This window comes from Scardinius erythrophthalmus (genome assembly GCF_964197995.2).
Source record: "Scardinius erythrophthalmus genome assembly, chromosome: 24".
NCBI lineage: Eukaryota > Metazoa > Chordata > Actinopteri > Cypriniformes > Leuciscidae > Scardinius > Scardinius erythrophthalmus.
Genome location: NC_138244.1, coordinates 7,406,477 through 7,429,210, shown reverse-complemented (window position 1 = coordinate 7,429,210; position 22,734 = coordinate 7,406,477). Strand labels below are relative to the sequence as shown.

The following is a 22,734-nucleotide window of genomic DNA, read 5'->3' as shown; positions in this document are numbered from 1 at the left end:
TTTATTATATTATTTTAAGAAATATGTAATTTAGTATATACTTATACTATTATATATATAGCTTGCTACTTTTTTATTGAGATCAAGCCTTGTATTAAAATGCATTGCATTTATACAAAACACTGGACGATTTCTTAAAATAATTTATGAAATGGAAAAAAATGATTTGTAGATATGTAGAACTTCCTTATTAATATGAATGTAGCATCATTATTCATATTTTTATTTCTTAAATGCCTAGTAACGCGAACAACAAGAGATATATTTTTTTACAATTAACAATATTTACATGGTTTAAAAAAAATTATGACAAAAGATGAAAATTGCTACTTGTCTATTGAAAATGATTTTAAGCTATATGTTTTTAGTATATATAAAATAATAATTCATTAATCATCAAAACTCTCTTGACATTATTAAATAACCAAAGTGATGGAGGGTAGTGTTTGTTGATTGGATGGCGATGTGCGAGATGCTTTCAGCTGATTGGACAGTTCTCCAGGGAGGAACTGTTCGCTGGTTGGCTGGCTGTTGTGGCTCGAGCGAGTGGAGTCGTGTTAATATTAGGACTCATCATGGCGCTGGGTTCACCTCAGAACGGTAAGAGCGGTTTTAAATGACAAAAATTAACAATATTCATCTCATTTATGCCCTGACAGAGAAGTATGTAACCGGTTATATGCGAAGTCACAAATGTGTGTCAAAGCAGTCCTCATCTATTCACTTATAAAAGGATGAACGAGTCGGTTTTGTCGTTAGCACTGCGGCTAGCGGCGAGAGAGCGACTGACGTCCAGATCGCGTGCGATTACACGATGCATCTCACGCGATCTAAAACTGATGTGTGTCAAAACTCAATGAGATGTCCAGCTTGACAGCCTCTGTTTAACACGTCTTTAATGCCTAAAATGTTGTCCAGCCAGGCAGCTTAATAGGAACAATGCACAATCCTATTATGCACGATGCTCGATAATTATGTGTTGTTTACAATAACACACATGTACCATGGTACTACCATGCTTTTTGGTGTTTCGTTTTCTGCACATGTCCTATGGTAATTCCATAGTGTTCTTACTTTAATGTGCTATGTAAATACCATAGTATTCGATAGATTGAAGGTGATTCTAGACAAATTATGATTTTTAAAGGGTTAGTTCACCCAAAAATGCAAATTCTGTCATTAATTACTCACTCTCATGTCGTTCTAAACCCATAAGACTTTCGTACATCTTCGGAACAAAAATGAAGATCTTTTTGGTGAAATCTTAGTGCTTTCTTTCCCTCCATTGACAGTCAATGCGCAACTACCACTTTCCAGGCCCAGGAATGTAGTAAAGACATCATTAAAGTAATCCATGTGACTCCAGTGGTTTAATCTGAAGCGACACAAGTAAAAAAACATGATTTACCGCTTTATTTACAAATGATTAATCTCCAACGAGCTTTCACGAGAGCGGACGTTGTTTTGTGAACGTTCGTTAGAGATTAATATTTTGTAAATAAACTGGTAAATTATATTTTCTTGTGAAAACAAAGCACTTCTGTTGCTTCATAAAATTGAGGTTAAACCACAGTAGGTTAGGTTAATGCCATTTTTAATGATAATACCTTTCTGGGCCTTGAAACTGGTAGTTGCGAAGACTTTCATCAAACAGATCTTCATTTGTGTTATAAAGATGAACGAGAGCCTTACGGGTTTGGGAAAACATGAGAGTAATTGATGACAGAAATTTCAAAATGAGCCGGTTTGTTAGAATAGCTAAATGTATGAACCCTTGGTGTCTTAAAATTAACTTAGTCTTGAAAAGCAAGTCACAGGTATATATTTTGTGAGAACCCAAATGTCTCCCAAACTGTAAAACCTACATTGTGTGGACGTTTTTTTGTAAACTTGGGATTCTGAACACATTTTTTCCATGTACATGTACTCCTAAATGAAAAAATATAGGAGCACACAAAGAAATATAGGAGCACAGTGAAAAAAGTTCGCTCAATTCATATGGATTCGTTTTGTGATCTTTTTATGAACTTTTTTTGAATCATCGAAGTGGTAGTTGTGTAGTCTGTCAATGGAGGGAAAGAAATCTCTCAATTTCATCAAAACGTTCTTCATTTGTGTTCCGAAGATGAGTGAAAGTCTTACGGGTTTGGAACGACATGATGGAGAGTAATAAATGACAGAATTTTCTATTTTGGGTGAACTACCTTTTTAATAATTATCCAAATATAATTTTTAGCCTACTTCAAAATATATAAAAAGAATGAACACCTCAATAAAGTATAAAGTGCTAAAAACAAAATAAATGCCCGCTTGCTTGTTTCTTTTGCAGTACTTGCTAGTAGGCTAAGTTGTCCTCAAAAATTAGTTTTTGTCGTCTTCCTGTCCTCAGTGTCGACTGTTTTGGTCGTAACTTCAGTTTCTGCACTTGGTCTTTTAGTGAGAAACGTTGCTAATAAAATTTTGATACTCATTTGCTGATAGTGTGCGGGAGTTCCTTTTTTCTTTTTTTTTTTGCACTTGGTCTTTTGAGATAATGACTAAAGACTTCATACTGTGTTGCGTATCTAGCTCACTAAGTGTTTACTTTATTTTTTTTTTATGGTGTATAGGGGTGTTTACACCTGGTCACTTCATGCGTTTTTACTGATCAAAACGATTCCATTTACACCTAGTCACATAAGTGTGTTTTCGCAAAACTGATATAAATAAGATCTTCTATTCCTGCGCTATATGCAGATTTAATATAACGTTAGGCCTATGCAGAGTTCACGCCGCCAAAAGCAACAGATATGAGCTGCATTTTATTGATCATAAGCTCATTTCAAAATCAGCGATAGGAGAGAGCGACAGCAGCACTGGTAGCCAAATATCATTTCATTTCTTTAAGTCAAGTCAAGTCAAGTCAACTTTATTTATATAGCGCTTTTCACAATACAGATTGTATCAAAGCAGCTTCACAGTATTAAATAAAATAGTACATCAGTGTTTGTTTCTGGTGTAAAACATCCACAACAAACATCTTCTTTACTATTAATAAATATGATTGTGTGTTGAGCGTCTACGACTTACTTACACTTTCATTTGTGGCAGTTTGCGCGTTGGCTTGATGAATAGATCGCTCATCTGTCTTGATGCGTGTTGCAGTAGCGTCATCATATCCATACCTGTTAGCATTTGGGTACCAAAATACGGGAAGCCTGGGGGGGTTTCAGTTCAACCACATGTGGTTTCATGTCATCTACACACCCCATCGCCAAATCATAGAAAATTTCGGTTAAGACAGTTGTATTCATCTTAACAATACACAACAAATCAATATACAGAAAAACAGATTTCTAAAATAAGGTATAGGCCACAAATCTGTGAGTACTAGTAGGCTTCAGTTTTCAAAACTGAACAGGTTATGTTGTGTAATATTCAGGTACTGTAAGAAACTGTTCCAGTGGGTGGAGTTTACTGATACTGAGTATTACACGTCACCTGTGTTTAGCCTACCCCATTAACTGGAACAGATTTTCACTGGAACTGAACATTACATCCAAATATTGTTATGTAAACAATCAGCATATTGTTGTGTAATTTAACCTGTTGGAACAGTAGGCTATTTCACAATTTATCACTGGAAGTGAATATCACAAACAAGCCCGTCACTCGCACACTCGTGCTCGTAAATTATAAGTTCGCACATAACTATTTTTAGGCGCAAATGCGAGTGAAATACTCGCACTGTAGAGCCCTGACCTTTTTTTTTTTTTTCTTTTTTTTTATATTTTTCAATATTGATTACACTTCTTCATCATTACATTACTAAATAACATCTAGCTCCAACATAATAATAATAAAAAAAAAAACATTTTTATTATATATTTATATAATATATATATATATATATATATATATATATATATATATATATATTAGTCTTGGAAAATAAGTCAGAAGTGTAGGCTATACTTTCTGGGTACCAAATGTCCCCAAAACTGAGACATTTTGGGAGTAAACCATCCTCATAAATGTACTAGCCTAATTAATGTCTTCTTTAATGTGGTTTTATTCAGAGCTATAGGTTGTATAATTATGATTAACTGTGTGCATGTTCTTCGTGTTAGTGCTCTGATCCTGCTGTAATCTGCTGGTCTGTCAGCGAGAGTGTTATTTACTTTTCCCACACAGTGTCTTTATCTTCCATGTCGTAAATAAAGATATGGGGATTTTTGTGTTCATTCATATATTATGAGGTGGATGCAGGTTTGTGTTCATTTGCTGCTGTTTAATCTAAACTCATCTAACCTAATCTAGCACGTGCAGCAGGCAACAGACGCAGGGTGTGTGCGTGATAAGTGTGTGTCTGTGCTTGTTCGTCCTCCTCCACACATGCAGTCACACTGGGACTGCTGAAATACACTGCATGAGCACGAGTGTGTGTTTTATATCATGATTTAGATTTGTTGTCCTCTCTTGGTTTAGTGAACTTTGTAATGTCTTCTGACAGGATACAGGTCTCACTGCAAACAGTGCTGGTGTTACTTTGCAGGGATATTATAACAACCTGTTTCACTTCTGTGTCTCTATTAGGATTCGTCTGTGGAAGTAATTTGTCATATATATATGTGTGTGTGTGTGTGTGTGTGTGTGTGTGTGTGATATATTCAACTATTCCAACAGTGGATGTGTTTTTCAATGCAATACTGGATCTAAACAAAGTCTACCCCAAAAACTCATAGTAAATGGCCTTTTTTATAAACTATTATGATACTAACTGTGCTCTGGAAAGTTCTTTGGATTTGGATGATAAAAGCATTTCTGTGTCCTTCAAAATAAACTGCATGTTTTTTTTGTTTTTTTAAATAGGTGACCGGTTCTTTAACAAAAGTTTCAAAGACTTTATTAATGTCCTGAATAACCAAGAGGGCATTGCTTCAAGGCATGAGAACCTTAAAGCACAATGAGGAAATGCAAATACTTCATTTGAAATTGTGTTTGAATTTTTTTTTTATCATAATATGCTTTAATAGATGAACCCATTTCAGAGCTGAACACTGACATTTCACTTTTTACTTTTCTCTTCTTCAAAGCATTTAGTTTCTAAATGTTTGGTGCATCCCTTATTTGAATGTGAATTGGGCTTGTAAGCTCTCGGTACTCACTGCCAACACGAGTAGCACAGCTGCAGACTTGTGCCTTAAATGGGAACTTTAAAATGTGAAGAGGTGAAGGTCAATGAACATGGTTCAGCGGTTTAAGAGTAGATACATGCTGCGTCCCAATTCACATACTCTCCGTCCTAAATAGTATTCGCAATTAGAATTTGTGTGTCCCAAATCGTAGTATGTTGAAATGAGTATTGCACATAATTAGCTGTCTGTTAAAGACACAGTTATGACGAAGTAGTATGTCCCAAAGCTTCTGCTCAAAAAGTAGCACACTCAAAAGTATATACTTTTTCTTCACAAAAACAGTACATACTTTTAGGGCACAGTAATAAGTAGGCGAATTGGGACGCAGTAACACTCTCTCTGAGTTATATGAGCCCTGCAGGTGTTGCTCTGCTGTCGTCCGATTCTGTTTGGTTGTTGCAGGACAAACTCGAATCCTGAGTTTAAGACGCACAAGCCATTCTTTTCCTTCTCTGTTGCACAAATTTATCAGCTCGTTCTCAAAATGCTTAATAAAGGCTTTTATTCTCTACAGAACATCCGTTTGGCGATTTGATCGACACTCTCCGGAGCAAGCAGTATGAAGAGCTGAGGTATTTCAACCCACAGAAGCTCAGCGATGATGCTAGATATGGTGAGTTAGGGTCTTTAACTAAATAATTCATGCATGGATACAACTGACATCACTTATAAGAACATGTAATCAAACTCAAGTTCAGATGTAAAAAGCACTAACTGGCTCTTTATCTTGTAGAGAAACTGCCGTTCTGTATGCGGGTTCTCCTGGAGTCCGCCATTCGGAAGTGTGACGGGTTCTACGTGAAGACAGAGGATGTCTCTAATATTTTGGACTGGCAAACGCAGCAGAACCAGGCCGAGGTGGTGTTCTCGCCCGCCAGGGTTCTGCTGCAGGATTTTACGTGAGTTATCGACAAGGGATTCACGATTTGTGGAAAGAAATCAAATTGGGATTTTTTTTTTTTTTTTTAAAGGGGGGGTGAAATGCTCATTTTCACTCAATCTCCTGTTAATCTTGAGTACCTATAGAGTAGTATTGCATCCTTCATATCTCCAAAAAGTCTTTAGTTTTATTATATTTATAAAAGAAAGATAGGCTGTACCGAGTCTTTCCGGAAAAAAACGAGCAGCTGGAGGCGGGCCGTATGGGCGGAGCTAAAGCTGTGCTAACGCGCCGAGCTAACAACACACAGAGACATTTGAAGCAGTTTTACTCACCGCCCGGTTCCAACGCACGACTGCGAACCTTTATCATTGTGACTGCTCGATCCTTAAGCATTAGACGATCTGCAAATCCGTCGATCTGGGCTTTGTTTATAAAACAAGCATCGTCGAAATGCAGGGAACAAACAGTCTTGCACAACTCCGTTGATGCTCTGAAAAAACAAACTCCATCCACTGGTCCCTTAACGCCGGGTTCTTTGGGAATCTGTGCAGGGTTGTCTTGCCCTGGCAACCAAAAACCCACTTCTTTGGTGACATTGACTTCCCTAAAGCCGGGCAGGGCGCTTTAATGAGGTACTGCTTTCGCTCTCTCGCTCTGGTCTACGGTTGCCGGAGAAGTGCCCTTAGGACCCGTATAAGGAAATTCCGCTACATCTGACGTCACACATGCCCATACTCGAAAAAAACTTTCCGAAACTTGTGACAAACCGGAAGGAGCATTTTTGGAACAGAAATACTCCTTCAAACGTACAATTTAATTTTTGAAACTTTGTCCATGTTTAGCATGGGAATCCAACTCTTTAACAGTGTAAAAAACTCAGTATGCATGAAATAGCATTTCACCCCCCCTTTAATGATCATTTCAAAGATAAAAAAAAAAATCCAGGTTTAAGAACACGGTGTATAGTAAATTCAGATGCAGTCTTTGCAGTTTGATGACAACACTAAGCCATATTGTGATTTCAGCTTTATTTTGATTAATCGGGCAGCCCTGCACATTAACTGGGCCTGTTCATAAAGTTGGATATGTCCTGATGCCTCCATTGTGTGTGTTCACAGGGGAATTCCTGCTATGGTGGATCTGGCAGCCATGAGAGATGCTTTAGCTAAACAGGGGGTTGATCCAAACCTGGTGAACCCCAGATGCCCCACAGACCTCATCGTAGATCATTCGCTGCAGATTGACTACAGCAAATGGTGAGAGTGAACGCATGGGCAAGAGAAAGGATTAAAACAGTATTTATGTTTAAAAACCCAATAATTACAGCATTAGCATAAACAGTGATTATGCCCAGAAGTCCTAATGTACACAGTAATTATGGTGGTGATGTATTGTGCTTCAGTTTTCTCATTTTATGAACTTAACCAGGCAAGATGCAACAAGTTTTCTCTGTCAAGTGACAAAATGACTAACAACGGTTTACCTCATTTCTCAGTGGCATCCAGAGCCCTTCAATCCCAGTGGATGAGAGTCAAGGTGCCGCTGTCCGATCTCCTGCCGGTCGACCATCTCCACGAGGGAGTCACTGTTCAGGTCAACGCCCGGGTCATCGGGGCGGCTGCAGTAAAACCTCCTGCTCTGACGCCCCCAGTGGCCGAACCGCAGCAGTACAGATAGAAAACACACCCCTCCTGTGCCCCTTCCACCTGCAGCCCGTGTCAGAGTACGTATACATCTCGCACACACACTAATACACGCCCTCACATTACTCTGTTTGCTTTCTCTGATGTGCTGATATCTGTCTGACGCACACAGGCCTGAAACTATGATCAGGAATCAAGAGATGGAGCTAACCAGAAACAAAGAGAGGCTGGAGTTCTTTAAGGTGTGTTTTCAGAGCTCTCTGTGATTTATATCTACACAAAGACAACATAACATGCCATGCTGTTTTCAACATTTGCAATAATAAGAGGAAGTGTTTCACGAGCAGCAAATCAGCACGACTTGATCATGTGACACTGAAGACTGGAGTAATGATGCTGAAAATTCAGGAATAAATTACATTTTAAAAGATATTCAAATAGAAAACAGTTATTTTAAATTGTAATAATATTTCACAATATTACTGTTTTTACTGTTTTTGATCAAATAAATGCAGCCTTGGTAAGCATAAGAGACTTCTTTCAAAAATATTTAAAAGACCTACAGACCACAAACCTTTGTACGGTAGTGCAAGTCTTGAGTTTGTGACTGCTCTCTCTCTCCAGTGGTGTTCAAAAGCCTTCAAAAACATCAACGTGGTTCCTCCAGACATCAATACAGTCCATCAGGTGAACCTAGAGTACCTGTGTCAGGTGGTACAGGAAGGGGAGGGGTTTATTTATCCAGACAGCGTGGTGGGAACGGACTCCCACACCACCATGATCAACGGCCTCGGGATCCTGGGCTGGGGTGAGCACGATGTCACTAGTTACTGTTATCATTAGTGAAATCTTCTGTTTTGTTTACCTCACGATGTCTCTCTCTCATGCTCTCTTTCAGGAGTTGGAGGTATTGAATCAGAGGCGGTCATGTTAGGTCAGCCAGTGTCTTTGACTTTGCCACAGGTTGTCGGCTGTAAACTCGTAGGGACCATCAGTCCTCTTGCAACGTCCATTGATATAGTACTGGGCATTACTAAGGTACAGCGAGGTCCTTGTGTCCTAAATATATGACCTCTGAAGAAATAACATATTAACATCTGATCTTTGTGTTTCAGCATCTGCGTCAGGCAGGAATCGACGGGAAGTTTGTAGAGTTCTTCGGGCCTGGTGTGCAGCAGCTCTCGGCTCCCGATCGGACCACTATCGCTAACATGTGCCCGGAGTACAGCGCCACCGTGAGCTTCTTTCCTGTGGATGACATCACCCTGCAGCACTTTAAACACACCAGTATGGACCGCTCTTTGTACTTAAGACTTAAAGTGTGTTGAAAAAGTCTCCAAGTATATTGTGCAAAGCAATGTTCAGGACGCAGTTTGAACTCTTCAACATTTTATCCCATTTCTTTATTTCTAATTCTTTTTTTTTTCTTTTTTTTTTTATATAAATGTTTTTACCATTCCTGTGACTGTTTTTCTGTAGACTTATCTGTCCATTTTGTATCCCATTATAAAGAGACCGCGGGGTGGGGTGGGAGGGATTGGTAGATGTGTTGTTGTTTGTTGTGTTTTTTTTTTTTTGCCGTGTTTGTTGTCAAGGATTGAAAACCTAACAAAAGGGAAAAAAAAAAAAAGACTTAAAGTGTGTTATTAAGGGTGAAATTTGACGCAAAAATGTTTTTCTGATCAGTCTGCAGTGAGGAGAAGCTTGTGGTTTTAGAAGACTACCTGAAGGCTATCAAACTCTTCAGAACCTACGATGAACAATCAGAAGAGCCGCAGTATTCAGAGGTTGGTTCATTTATTTTTTCATGAACATATGTCACTTTTGATCAATTGAATGCGTCCTCGCTGATTAAAAGGTATCTCAAAACTTTTGAAAGGTAGTGTAAATCATTGAGGAACCTTCATGTGAAATAAGTAACCAAAAGACCAATATAAAAATCCAGAGTATATCCCCCATAAAACTTCATAGGTCAGTTGTTAACAAATGTGATGTGGTTGGTGTCGTAGGTCATCGAGATGAACCTGAGCTCCATTGTGCCTCATGTCAGTGGACCCAAACGGCCACAGGATCGTGTCGCCGTGACTTGCATGAAGGAAGACTTTATTAACTGCCTGAATGAAAAGGTGAATGCACATATTAGCACACACAAAAAAAGTATTTGTCAATTAAGTAATCGTACCAAGTTGCTAGCTGGGTTTGTTTTTTGTGCCATCCATGTATAGGTGGGTTTCAAGGGCTTCCACATATCCAAAGACAAGCAGGCAACTCTGGTCCCGTTCCTGCACGAGGGGGCCGAGTACAACCTGGCACACGGATCCGTCGTCATCGCTGCTATCATCAGCTGCACCAACAACTGCAACCCGTCCGTCATGCTGGCCGCAGGTCAGACGTCAAGACATCTGCGGATCTGATGTGGGCTGTTTGCACAGTGTTTAGTGCATCTCACGTGTTTGTTTGTGTTTTGTTCAGGTCTACTGGCGAAGAAAGCCGTCGAGGCTGGTCTGACGGTAAAACCGTACATCAGGACCAGTCTGGTGCCCGGCAGTGGAACCGTCACACATTACCTGAACACCAGCGGAGTCCTGCCCTTCCTCAAGAAACTCGGGTACACACAATATTAGATAAACATACTTGAGCACGCCAAGGTTATTATTTGTCACAAAATCCATCACTAAAACCAAAGATGTAGAATTTTTTATATATATATATATATATATATATATATATATATATATATATATATATATATATATATATATATATATATGAATATATATATATGAAACATTTCCTTATTTAATTTGCTTTTTGTTCTAATCCTATGACATAAATAAATAAAAAATATTTTTTTATATTATGTCATAATCACACTCTCTCTATATGTGTATATATATATGTGTGTGTGTATTATTAAAACATTTATTATATTATTTATAAAGTGTTATTTTGATATTTATGTAATATTTAATATTTATCGCAATGAAACAAAATAAAAAATATGAAAAGTAAATTAAGTGTATTAAATATTTATAAATACAATTTAGAAATAAATAAAAAATCATTAACGACAGCTATTACTAAAACAAAAAATACCGCTGACATTTAAAAATATAAAATGAATAATAGAATTATTTTAATATCACATTTATTACTATTCAAAATATAAAATAAAAACAAATAAAATTCATTAAATGATAAAAATAAAGAAAAATAAATAATAGTGAAATTATAATAGCCTTTATGATAGCCTTGTTTCACACAAACACACTAACAATTGTCTAAACAATGACCTCTGTATGTTTTTCGATCGTGGGTTTCAGGTTTGAGGTGGCGGGTTATGGATGTGCAACGTGTGTGGGCAACACAGCACCTTTACCTGAGAATGTGGTAGACGCCATTAAACAGGTGAGACCGAACTCTCATTTAGCCTCTTTCTATCTGAGCATCTGCATCTTAACCTGAGCTGTTTGCTCGTGTGCAGGGGGATTTGGTGGCGTGTGGCGTTCTGTCTGGGAACAGGCATTTAGAAGGACGTCTGTGTGACTGCGTTCGGGCGAATTATTTGGCCTCGCCCCCGCTGGTGGTGGCGTATGCGATCGCAGGCACAGTCAGCATCAACTTTGAGACAGAACCGGTAGGAGTGAACGCCGAGGGGAAGGACGTGTATCTGCGCGATATCTGGCCATCCAAAGAGGAGGTGAACCACACAGAGGAGAACATCGTCATCGCCTCCATGTTCAAAGAGCTGAAGATCCGGATGGAGGTGCGAGGAGTTTCATAGCACATATTCTTCAGAAGATATAACAGAAGGATTCATTTGAATTGATTGATTCACTGAATCATTAGAATCATATGTTAATACCAGCTGATTTGTGTGATCGTCTGCAGAAAGGAAGTACGTTCTGGAACAGTTTGGACTCGGCCGAATCTGCCCTCTTCCCATGGGATCCCAAATCCACCTACATCCGCTGTCCGTCCTTCTTCAGCAAACTGGTGAGTGTCATCCAGTGTTATTATAGCGTTATTTGTATTCTATTACTGTATTTGGTAATATTTAGAATTTTCAGTTTTCATTTTAATTTTAGTAAGTTTGTTGTGTACTTTTGTCATTTTTATTAGTTTTTGTCTTTATATATTTTGTTTTCGGTTTAAAAATACGTTTTAGTACTTAAAAGTTAGTTGCCAAGCCAGCATTTCTCATTTTCATTGAAGTTTTTGAAGTTAAGGTTTTTCATCTAATATTGATATATATATTTTTTATCATCATTTTATGTAACAAAAAGCCTCTCCCCAAGCAAGCCTCACATTTCCACTGTATTTCAACATTCTGTTTCTCTTCGTCTCAGACTAAAGAGGTGTGCCCTCCTCAGTCCATTGACAGTGCGTACCCGCTCCTCTTTCTGGGTGATAAAGTAACGACCGATCACATTTCCCCAGCGGGAAGCATCGCAAGAGTCAGTGCTGCTGCCAAATACCTGCAGAGCAAACGGTAAGATGAGTTTTTTGTTAACTGTTTCTATTCAATATGCTTCATATATTTGTCCTAAAATCATTTTAGACTCTGTGAGTGTCTGTCACTGCGATTAGAAGTCAGATTTATTATAGTGAATTAGTTCATTTGAGCGATTTGTTTCATCATAACATTTGCTTGCGTAACATTTTTGTAGTGTAACTGCTTTTTATTACTATGTTGATAAATATTATGACATAAAGATGATCAGATACTAAGTCCAGTTCCTCTGTATGTTTGACTCAGTTTGACGCCTCGTGAGTTTAATTCTTATGGCGCACGGAGAGGAAATGATGCCGTGATGACTCGAGGAACATTTGCCAGCATTAAGCTTCAAAACCGTCTCATCGGGAAGACCGGACCCAAAACACTGCACATTCCATCAGGACAGACGGTTAGTGTCCAGACTGAACCGGCTTGAACTTGATTCCTTCTGACTCTGAACTCATGGTTTGATTTGTGTTGTCCCATCACAGCTGGATGTGTTTGAAGCTGCTGAACGCTATCAGAGAGATGGAGTTCCCCTTATCATCCTGGCAGGAAAAGAGTACGGCTCCGGCAGCTCACGCGACTGGGCCGCCAAAGGACCTTATTTACTGGTACTTCCTGATGAGTTACCTTGACTTTTTGTAAAAAAATCCACAATTTTCTGTGATTCGTTTACCATAAACACTGATCTTACTGACTGTCTTGTCTCAGGGGGTGCGTGCAGTGATAGCTGAGAGCTTTGAGAAGATCCATAAGAATCATTTGGTAGGGATGGGAATCGCTCCGCTGCAGTTCCTGCCAGGACAGAATGCCGACTCGCTTGAGCTGTGTGGAAAAGAGCGATTCACCATTAACATCCCACAGGAGCTCACGCCCCGACATCAGCTCACAGTACAGGTAGAGCGACTCACAGCAGACTAAACATCACTTCTCTTTAGACTTTCCAAACAGTGGAACCAGTGGAGTCTGATTCACAAACAAATGACTCTTATGAACTGGTTAGTTTTAGTGAATCAAAAACATACAGCACAACCTGTGTAGTCTGATTCACAAACAAATGACTCTTATGAACCGGTTCTTTTTTAGTGAATCAAAAGCAGGCTGCACAGGCACTGTAATCAGATTTACAAACGGATGAATCTTGACTCTTATGAACCGGTTCTTTTTAAGTGAATCAAAAGCAGGCAGCACAGGCACTGTAATCAGATTTACAAACGGATGAATCTTGACTCTTATGAACCGGTTCTTTTTTAGTGAATCAAAAGCAGGCTGCACAGGCACTGTAATCAGATTTACAAACGGATGAATCTTGACTCTTATGAACCGGTTCTTTTTTAGTGAATCAAAAGCAGGCAGCACAGGCACTGTAATCAGATTTACAAACGGATGAATCTTGACTCTTATGAACCGGTTCTTTTTTAGTGAATCAAAAGCAGGCAGCACAGGCACTGTAATCAGATTTACAAACAGATGAATCTTGACTCTTATGAACCGGTTCTTTTTTAGTGAATCAAAAGCAGGCAGCACAGGCACTGTAATCAGATTTACAAACAGATGAATCTTGACTCTTATGAACCGATTCTTTTTAGTGAATCAAAAGCAGGCAGCACAGGCACTGCAATCAGATTTACAAACAGATGAATCTTGACTCTTATGAACCGGTTCTTTTTTAGTGAATCAAAAGCAGGCAGCACAGGCACTGTAATCAGATTTACAAACAGATGAATCTTGACTCTTATGAACCGATTCTTTTTAGTGAATCAAAAGCAGGCAGCACAGGCACTGTAATCAGATTTACAAACAGATGAATCTTGACTCTTATGAACCGGTTCTTTTTAGTGAATCAAAAGCAGGCAGCACAGGCACTGTAATCAGATTTACCAACAGATGAATCTTGACTCTTATGAACCGATTCTTTTTAGTGAATCAAAAACAGGCAGCACAGGCACTGTAATCAGATTTACAAACAGATGAATCTTGACTCTTATGAACCGGTTCTTTATAGTGAATCAAAAGCAGGCAGCACAGGCACTGTAATCAGATTTACAAACAGATGAATCTTGACTCTTATGAACCGATTCTTTTTAGTGAATCAAAAGCAAGCAGCACAGGCACTGTAATCAGATTTACAAACAGATGAATCTTGACTCTTATGAACCGGTTCTTTATAGTGAATCAAAAGCAGGCAGCACAGGCACTGTAATCAGATTTACAAACAGATGAATCTCGACTCTTATGAACCGATTCTTTTTAGTGAATCAAAAGCAGGCAGCACAGGCACTGTAATCAGATTTACAAACAGATGAATCTCGACTCTTATGAACCGATTCTTTTTAGTGAATCAAAAGCAGGCAGCACAGGCACTGTAATCAGATTTACAAACAGATGAATCTCGACTCTTATGAACCGGTTCTTTTTAGTGAATCAAAAGCAGGCAGCACAGGCACTGTAATCAGATTTACAAACAGATGAATCTTGACTCTTATGAACCGATTCTTTTTAGTGAATCAAAAACAGGCAGCACAGGCACTGTAATCAGATTTACAAACAGATGAATCTTGACTCTTATGAACCGGTTCTTTATAGTGAATCAAAAGCAGGCAGCACAGGCACTGTAATCAGATTTACAAACAGATGAATCTTGACTCTTATGAACCGATTCTTTTTAGTGAATCAAAAACAAGCAGCACAGGCACTGTAATCAGATTTACAAACAGATGAATCTTGACTCTTATGAACCGGTTCTTTTTAGTGAATCAAAAGCAGGCAGCACAGGCACTGTAATCAGATTTACAAACAGATGAATCTTGACTCTTATGAACCGGTTCTTTTTAGTGAATCAAAAGCAGGCAGCACAGGCACTGTAATCAGATTTACAAACAGATGAATCTTGACTCTTATGAACCGGTTCTTTATAGTGAATCAAAAGCAGGCAGCACAGGCACTGTAATCAGATTTACAAACAGATGAATCTTGACTCTTATGAACCGATTCTTTTTAGTGAATCAAAAACAAGCAGCACAGGCACTGTAATCAGATTTACAAACAGATGAATCTTGACTCTTATGAACCGATTCTTTTTAGTGAATCAAAAGCAGGCAGCACAGGCACTGTAATCAGATTTACAAACAGATGAATCTTGACTCTTATGAACCGGTTCTTTTTAATGAATCAAAAACAAGCAGCACAGGCACTGTAATCAGATTTACTAACAGATGAATCTTGACTCTTATGAACCGGTTCTTTATAGTGAATCAAAAGCAGGCAGCACAGGCACTGTAATCAGATTTACAAACAGATGAATCTCGACTCTTATGAACCGGTTCTTTTTAGTGAATCAAAAACAAGCAGCACAGGCACTGTAATCAGATTTACAAACAGATGAATCTTGACTCTTATGAACCGGTTCTTTTTAGTGAATCAAAAACATACAGCACAACCAGTGTAGGTCAAACAAAAGACTGGTCCTTTTAAATTAATCTTTCATCTTGATTCACTAACTCATCTGTTAAACGAATAGCTCTAGAGTTACATCGTTTGGGACTTTGTGTTATTAATGCTGTCATTATTATAATTAATATTCACGTTAGACGTTTCCCATATAATTTATAACAATAGCTAAGAGAGAATTAAATTTATATGTAAGCAAAATGGCCATTATTTAATAAAATATAATCAAATTGAACCAAGAGCTTGTGAATCAAAATTTATTCTACTCTTAAGCTGCAATTTGCCTTTGAATGCATGTGTTTTGTCCATGTGACATCTAATGGTTTTGTCTACTTTTGTTTCCAGACGAGCACTGGGAAGACTTTCAGTGTCACGGCTCTTTTCGAGAACGATATGGATGTGGCATTTTTCCGACACGGAGGCATCCTGAAGTACGTAGCTCGTTCTCTGCTGCTGTAGCACAGTCAGATCACCGGTGGACCTCTGATCAGCACAGCGCCACCCAGAGGCCTTCAGGAGGTCTTATGAACTCAGAACGCTGTGCCTCTTGTTTTACAGAATCCTCCCGTCTCGGGGGATGTCATTATTTTGCACTTAAAGCAACAAATGTCCAACATTTCTCTCCAAATCATTCTCTCCACGCCCAGACACGCGATTCGGCGCCCGACAAGGCGTGTTTTTGTGTCTAGATGTGGAGCGTGACCTTGGTTTGATTTGGGCATTTCATATTGCAGTGCCTGCAACACGTGTCAAGGAACTGTTCTTCTAAACTGAGCTTTCCAGTCCGTGTGAAGCTATGCGGTGCTGGACGCATTATACTGCACGATGACCTCACAGCCAATGGAGGCTTCGCTCTTGTTTCATGGTGCTGTTTTTTGACACGGGCACTTTGACGGAGTGTAAGTGTCCACACATTCAAAGCTTTTCCAGCCCACTGTTGTTTCTTCATTTCCCAGCTTTTGTTTCTGTATGAACGTCCACATATTTCCGTCACAACAACAAAAAGCACTCTTCGTTTTGATCCGATCCAGTAAAATATCAGTTTATTTATTATGATCGTCCATTTAACGTCGTCTTTTACTGAGATTGTGACTGACAATATGACTAAAATATTAAATAAGTTGCTTTTTAATGACATCTGATGGAGCCCGAAATGTATGTTCAGCCATAAACATCATAAGATATATATTAATCTGAGCTCACATTAGAGAGTGAACAATGAGTGGTTTTTGGTTCTGTCACAGTGCTGTTTGCCTTGTTACGATGTTTGGCTTCAGTCCTTGTGTTCTGTATGTATAGACAGTATGCAAATTCTTAGCACAGGGGTGAATGATGCAGTAAAAAAAAATCTTTTCTTGGATTATGCTGTTATTGTAAATAATTTTTAATAAATAATGACATCAGCATGCTGAGATTGTCTTTTCTGCTTTTATAATACCATAAGTTGTCACCCTTTATGACCTACATTTCACTTAAATTTGTTAAATATTCTTTTAAATAATTATAATTTGCACATTGATCAAATTCATGGTAATGTAGCCTCCCTTACACTGGGGGCGCTGTGGAAAGAGTCATTTCTGTAGGGCGTAGAGCATATTCAATCTAGTTTGGCCACTCTCATCAGCACAAAGCACCTGGAAACTGGCAATAATGTGTGTGTTTTAGTAATTAATTGGCACTTTTGGCCCGGTGAACATAAAATAAAATATAAAAAAATACATTTCACACTTTCACTTGTTTAATTTGTCTTTAATTTGTCTAACAATGTTCATTGGTGAATATACATCCAGCACAGAAAAGCTTTCACATTTCTACAATGTAAATATCAGAAAAATTATGTACATAATTATTATCATTATTATAAATATAAATCATTATTTTTAGTCACATATTTAAATTGTCTGTTTAGTTTACTCGGCTTAGAAGATCATCGTTTTATTCAAATAATATACTATGAGGAATTGCTCTTATGTAGAATAATAAAGTATATACATTAAAGGCATTTGAAAAGTATTTCAAATTAGCGCTACTGTTACAATTCAATTTTTAAATGTCGTTTAATAACGAAAAATCAAACTGAACCGCTAATTCAAGGAAGGGAACCAATCAGAGAGCTTCACGTAACACACGTGACCCACCATGGAAGTGAATCCCGAGTGGACGCGCTTCTCGCTGTATGAGAACCTTTAGCGGAGTCGGAGCCGCAACAGTGAACAGGCACCGCGAGCACAGGCATTAGGTATGAAATAATAATATTTTACTATATTTTACATCCTATATATGATTCCCATCACAAACCAAAACCTTCTGTGCGTGTGCAAGGCGCGGAGATGATGTGAGATTAATTGAGGGATGGATACATTTAAATGAAATGAAAAGTTGCTGCTTCATGCTGTAATGCAGGTGCTAATGCTAAAGCTAAAACTTGCACACAGGAGAAACTGAAAGTCGCTTAAAATGTCATATTTATGCTTCATAATATCTGATTTATATTCATTTATGATAATAAATTCAGTGTATATTGTGAGCTGGATCTGTGTTTGTTCGGGTTTCTGTTGTTTTCTACTACTTTCTGTTTCATTTTGTTGCTTTATGAGTGTTTAAGTGCTTTAGATTCTGACAGCAGTCCAAATCACCGAATTATTCAGTTTAATAAATATTGTAATGCATTTAAACTCTTTGTGCAATTGATTACTGGTCAATGAAGCATTTTTTACCTTCTTTTTGCAGAGTTTATTTTATTTAAAGCCACTATGGTAAGTGTTGCACTATTAGTGGATCTATTTTTAATGCAGTTTATTGATTAACAATATGTTAAAATTCAAAAAACACTCCTTTTTGTTTTATTGAACAGTCTCGAAGATATGACTCAAGAACGACCATCTTCTCCCCAGAGGGTGAGAGTCCCCATATCCATTGTTTTATTATTTATTCTACTGTGAAATTATTACACCTGCTGATTTCATGTTACTGGTAAATGTGGTCTCAGTGTGTGTGTTGTGTTGTTGGCAGGTCGCCTGTATCAGGTAGAATATGCCATGGAGGCCATCGGTCACGCTGGCACCTGCCTGGGCATCCTGGCTAATGACGGCGTGTTGCTGGCGGCCGAGAGGAGGAACATCCACAAGCTTCTGGACGAGGTTTTCTTCTCCGAGAAGATCTACAAACTCAACGAGTGAGCCGTGTTTTCAGATGAGATTGGATTAGTTCCGGTTAAATCATTTATGTGGCCCTAAAATCATTCTCACTATTATTTCAACACAAATAATTCAACTAATTTTCAACTTATAAGCAAGGGTTTCCCAAAAGGAGTTGAAAAGCGTTTTTTTATTATTTCTGATATGGGAGGAATTGTATAAATATTTAAGGTGTAGTTCGTTAAATTTCTGTGCTTGAGAAATCTCTATGTAATGGGAGTGTTAGTTTACTATTATTTTACATTTTTGTTTTTTAATATTTCTATTTAGTTTTATTTTTAAGTTTTTAATTTTAAGTTTAAGTTGTATTAATTTTATTGCTTTTGTCATTGTTTTTAATATTTCTATTTAGTTTAATTTTTAAGTTTTAGTAATTTTAGTACTTAAACTTATTTCAGTTAGTTGTCAAGGCTAAGTTTATTTTTTAGTTTAATTTAAGTTTTAGTCATTTGTTTATGTGCTCATTTGGTTTTTTATATTTCTATTTAGCTTTATTTTTAGGTTTTAGTTTTAGTCATTTTAGTACTTCATTAAATTAATCTTATTTCAGGTAGTTAAGTAAATTTTATTTTTTAGCTTTATTTTTTTAAGTTTTAGTAGTTTTAGTACTTAAACTTATTACAGGTATTTGCCAAGGCTAATTTAAGTTTTTGTCACTTTGTTGTGCTTTTTTTTCTATTTAGCTTTCTATTCAAGTTTTAGTAATTTTAGCACTTAAACTTATTTCAGTTAGTTGTCAAGACTGTTTATTTTTTAGTTTAATTTAAGTTAATAATTTTTTTTGTTTATGTGCTCATTTGTTTTTCTTTTATATTTCTATTTAGCTTTATTTTTAGGTTTTAGCTTTAGTAATTTTAGTACTTAATTAAATTAATCTTATTTCAGGTAGTTATCAAAGTAAATGTAATTTTTTTTATTTAGCTAATTATTATTATTATTTAGATAATTAGTTAAGGTATTTTTTAATTTAGGTTTTATTTAGTAATTTTATGTGCTTTTGTCATTTAAAAAAACACAATATTTTTAGCTTTATGATTTAAGTGTTAGTTTACGTAATTTTAGTACTTAAACTTATTTAAGCTGTCAATGCTTATTTTATTTTGTAACTAACATTTATAATTAAATTGATTTCAGCTTTATTTTGATTGCTGAAAATGATTTTTGGTAGTGATAGATTACAATAACACTGGTGTGTGGTGATTCTGTAACGCAGAGACATGGCATGCAGTGTTGCGGGAATTACGTCAGATGCCAACGTCCTCACGAACGAGCTGAGGCTCATCGCACAGAGGTGAGCGAGTCTGACTCCTGGCAAAGACTGCGTTGTGTACTTATGAGACAATACATATGAGAATCTCAGGATTCATATAGTATGTGATTATGTGTGTGTAGGTACCTCCTGCAGTATCAGGAGCCAATCCCCTGTGAGCAGCTGGTCACTGCCCTGTGTGACATCAAACAGGCCTACACACAGTTTGGAGGTACGACAGCAAAATCAAAACAGTTGTACATTATTCATCTGTTGCTAACGTGATCCTGGTGAAGTTTTGGGCTGCTAAATAAAAACTGAATGTGTGTTTTATCAGGTAAAAGACCCTTCGGTGTGTCTCTGCTGTATATGGGATGGGACAAACACTACGGCTTCCAGCTCTATCAGAGTGATCCCAGTGGAAACTATGGAGGCTGGAAAGCCACGTGCATCGGAAACAACAGCGCAGTGAGTGAAACACACACACGTTCTTATTCTCAAGCTGGATGCTGCATCGTCCTGTTTGAACATGTGACACGCTTAAACTGCCCAACTAGTGCTAGAAAGAATCAGTGAATCAGTTCATTTGAATCGTTTGGTTTAATGAATCATTTCAAAAATAGTCACTAGGCGACACTGAATATACATCCACAAAGTTCTGCTCTCACAAAATGACAGAAATTACATAATGTAACAAAAGATTTCTATTTCAAATAAATGCTGCTCTTTTGAACTTTCTATTCATCAAAGAATCCTGAAAAAATGGATTGGTTTCCACAAAAATACTGGGCAACGCAAGTTTTTTCAACATTGATAATCAGAAATGTTTCTTGAGCTTCAAATCATCATATTAGAATGATTTCTGTATTCATGTTTATTCATGTAGATTGTGTCAAATATGATTTTGTTTGTTTGGGGTTGGGTGGCATGTTCCTCTTAAAGTTAAATGAATCAGTTTGATTCTTTAAAAAGAACCAGTTTTTATTAATTCCATAGCTAATAATATCTTGATTCAGCCAGTAGATGGCAACGACACGCTGTCCTCAATTCAAGACTTCTGTTCTGTTATCACAAAAGAACACTAATGACGTCATTTGAGAGATGAATGTGTGTGTGTGTGTGTGTGTGTGTGTGTGTTGTAGGCTGCTGTGTCGATGCTGAAGCAGGACTATAAAGAGGGAGAGATGACTCTGTCTGCTGCCCTCGCTCTCGCCGTCAAAGTGTTGAACAAGACCATGGACGTCAGCAAGCTCTCAGCAGAGAAAGGTGTGTGAGTGTGTGTGTTTGGCAAGACGGAGATGGAATAAATGTTTTAGCGTGCAGACTTCTGCATTATGAATGATCATGAAACCATATACAGATCCACAATCCATCTGAGCTCTCAGCTAATGCAGCTGCTCACGTGCTGAACTTCAGTAACACACACACTGCTGTCAAAACTGTCATGCAACAACACACTCTTCTTAACAATAAAACATAGTGTGACATATGGAGTCGCAATTACCTATTCATTTTTTTATTCTTTTTTTAAGTGCATGAATAAGAAATCTTTTTTAAATTTTTTTTTACTAACATTTTTTTTCCTCATTTTACTTTTTAAATGCATTTAAATGCATCTTTCTTTATTTAATTTTTTTACCTTGAAGCATACAGTAACAATGTATATGACCCCCTTTAGCTGTTGCTAATTAAATAACTATTCAGATACAAAATGTTTTAATCCATGAAACTCCTAAAGGGATAGTTTCACCCAAAAATGAAAATTCTGTCATAATTTACTCACCCTTCTTTCAAACCTGTATGAATTTGTTTCTTTTGCTGAACACAAAAGAAGATATTTTGAAGAATATTGGTAATTAAACAGTTGATGGACCCCTTGACTTCCATAGTATGGAAAAAAAGTATTATGGTAGTCAATGGGGTCCATCAACTGTTAGGTTACCCATATTCTTCAAAATATCTTCTTTTGTCTTCAAAATGTACTTTCATGGAAAAACATCTGATTATGTTCCCTCATTTTTCCTGCCGATCTTTGCAGTGGAGATCGCCACACTGACACGAGAGAACGGCAAGACCAGAATCAAAGTCCTCAAGCAGAAGGAAGTGGAAGAGCTCATCAAGAAACACGAGGCTGAAGAGGCTAAAGCGGAGAAGGACAAGAAAGAGAAAGAACAGAAGGAGAAAGACAAATAAAACACCTGCACTTGTTTTCTATTAAAATTCAAAAGCCCGCTGGGATTCCTAAAGAAATTCATATTGCTCTGTCTGTTCATCTGTCATTTTCTTTATTAAACACAAAACGAAACGTTGAACTGAGTTGTTTTGTTTCTGATAATCTAATGTGTCTGGTTCCTCACTTGACGTCCCACAGCTGGTGGTGAATGTTATATAATAATAGATTAAATGTAAAAGCGTTAATCTGAAAATGTATGCCTCTAATGTAAGTGTTGTGTAACCAAGAGTTTTCAGGTTGGTGTGGGCTGAGACTTAAGTATTTCTTTGCCCAGATAACCTTTACAAAAAAAATTCTCTTGTAAACATAAAATGCCTGTTTACACCTGGTATTAAGATGCGTTTTGGTCGAGCGGATAACAAGTGGACAACGCTAAATACAGTTGTAAACTGAGTTTACAA

At 37.4% G+C, this 22,734-nt stretch overlaps 2 protein-coding genes across 2 annotated transcripts; both read left to right on the top strand.

Annotated features, from left to right (window-relative positions):
• The first annotated feature begins 536 nt into the window (after positions 1 to 536).
• Positions 537 to 17,386, top strand: ireb2 (iron-responsive element binding protein 2). Its single transcript, XM_081356349.1, has 21 exons — positions 537 to 600; positions 5,692 to 5,790; positions 5,911 to 6,076; positions 7,179 to 7,316; positions 7,556 to 7,783; positions 7,876 to 7,945; positions 8,328 to 8,511; positions 8,602 to 8,741; positions 8,819 to 8,990; positions 9,390 to 9,490; positions 9,713 to 9,829; positions 9,929 to 10,088; positions 10,176 to 10,311; positions 11,027 to 11,111; positions 11,188 to 11,469; positions 11,595 to 11,699; positions 12,053 to 12,195; positions 12,463 to 12,610; positions 12,693 to 12,815; positions 12,916 to 13,101; positions 16,000 to 17,386. The coding sequence occupies exons 1-21, from the start codon at positions 576 to 578 to the stop codon at positions 16,111 to 16,113; spliced, it is 2,922 nt and encodes a 973-aa protein (XP_081212475.1). The 5' UTR covers positions 537 to 575; the 3' UTR covers positions 16,114 to 17,386.
• A 354-nt stretch (positions 17,387 to 17,740) lies between these two features.
• Positions 17,741 to 22,412, top strand: psma4 (proteasome 20S subunit alpha 4). The gene is made up of 9 exons (XM_081356232.1): positions 17,741 to 17,893; positions 18,385 to 18,410; positions 18,509 to 18,551; positions 18,667 to 18,829; positions 20,065 to 20,142; positions 20,244 to 20,332; positions 20,438 to 20,568; positions 21,243 to 21,366; positions 22,139 to 22,412. Exons 2-9 carry the CDS (start codon positions 18,408 to 18,410, stop codon positions 22,291 to 22,293), a joined length of 786 nt encoding a protein of 261 aa, XP_081212358.1. The 5' UTR covers positions 17,741 to 17,893; positions 18,385 to 18,407; the 3' UTR covers positions 22,294 to 22,412.
• The last annotated feature ends 322 nt before the right edge of the window (positions 22,413 to 22,734 follow it).

Bases quoted from the DNA above. Each gene is read 5' to 3' on its own strand.
- ireb2 (XM_081356349.1), top strand. From the start codon at position 576: ATGGCGCTGGGTTCACCTCAGAACG. The intron at 601-5,691 runs GTAAGAGCGGTT...TATTCTCTACAG, and splicing joins GCTGGGTTCACCTCAGAACG to AACATCCGTTTGGCGATTTG. The intron at 9,491-9,712 runs GTTGGTTCATTT...TTGGTGTCGTAG, and splicing joins AAGAGCCGCAGTATTCAGAG to GTCATCGAGATGAACCTGAG.
- psma4 (XM_081356232.1), top strand. The intron at 20,333-20,437 runs GTACGACAGCAA...GTGTTTTATCAG, and splicing joins GGCCTACACACAGTTTGGAG to GTAAAAGACCCTTCGGTGTG. The intron at 20,569-21,242 runs GTGAGTGAAACA...TGTGTGTTGTAG, and splicing joins GCATCGGAAACAACAGCGCA to GCTGCTGTGTCGATGCTGAA.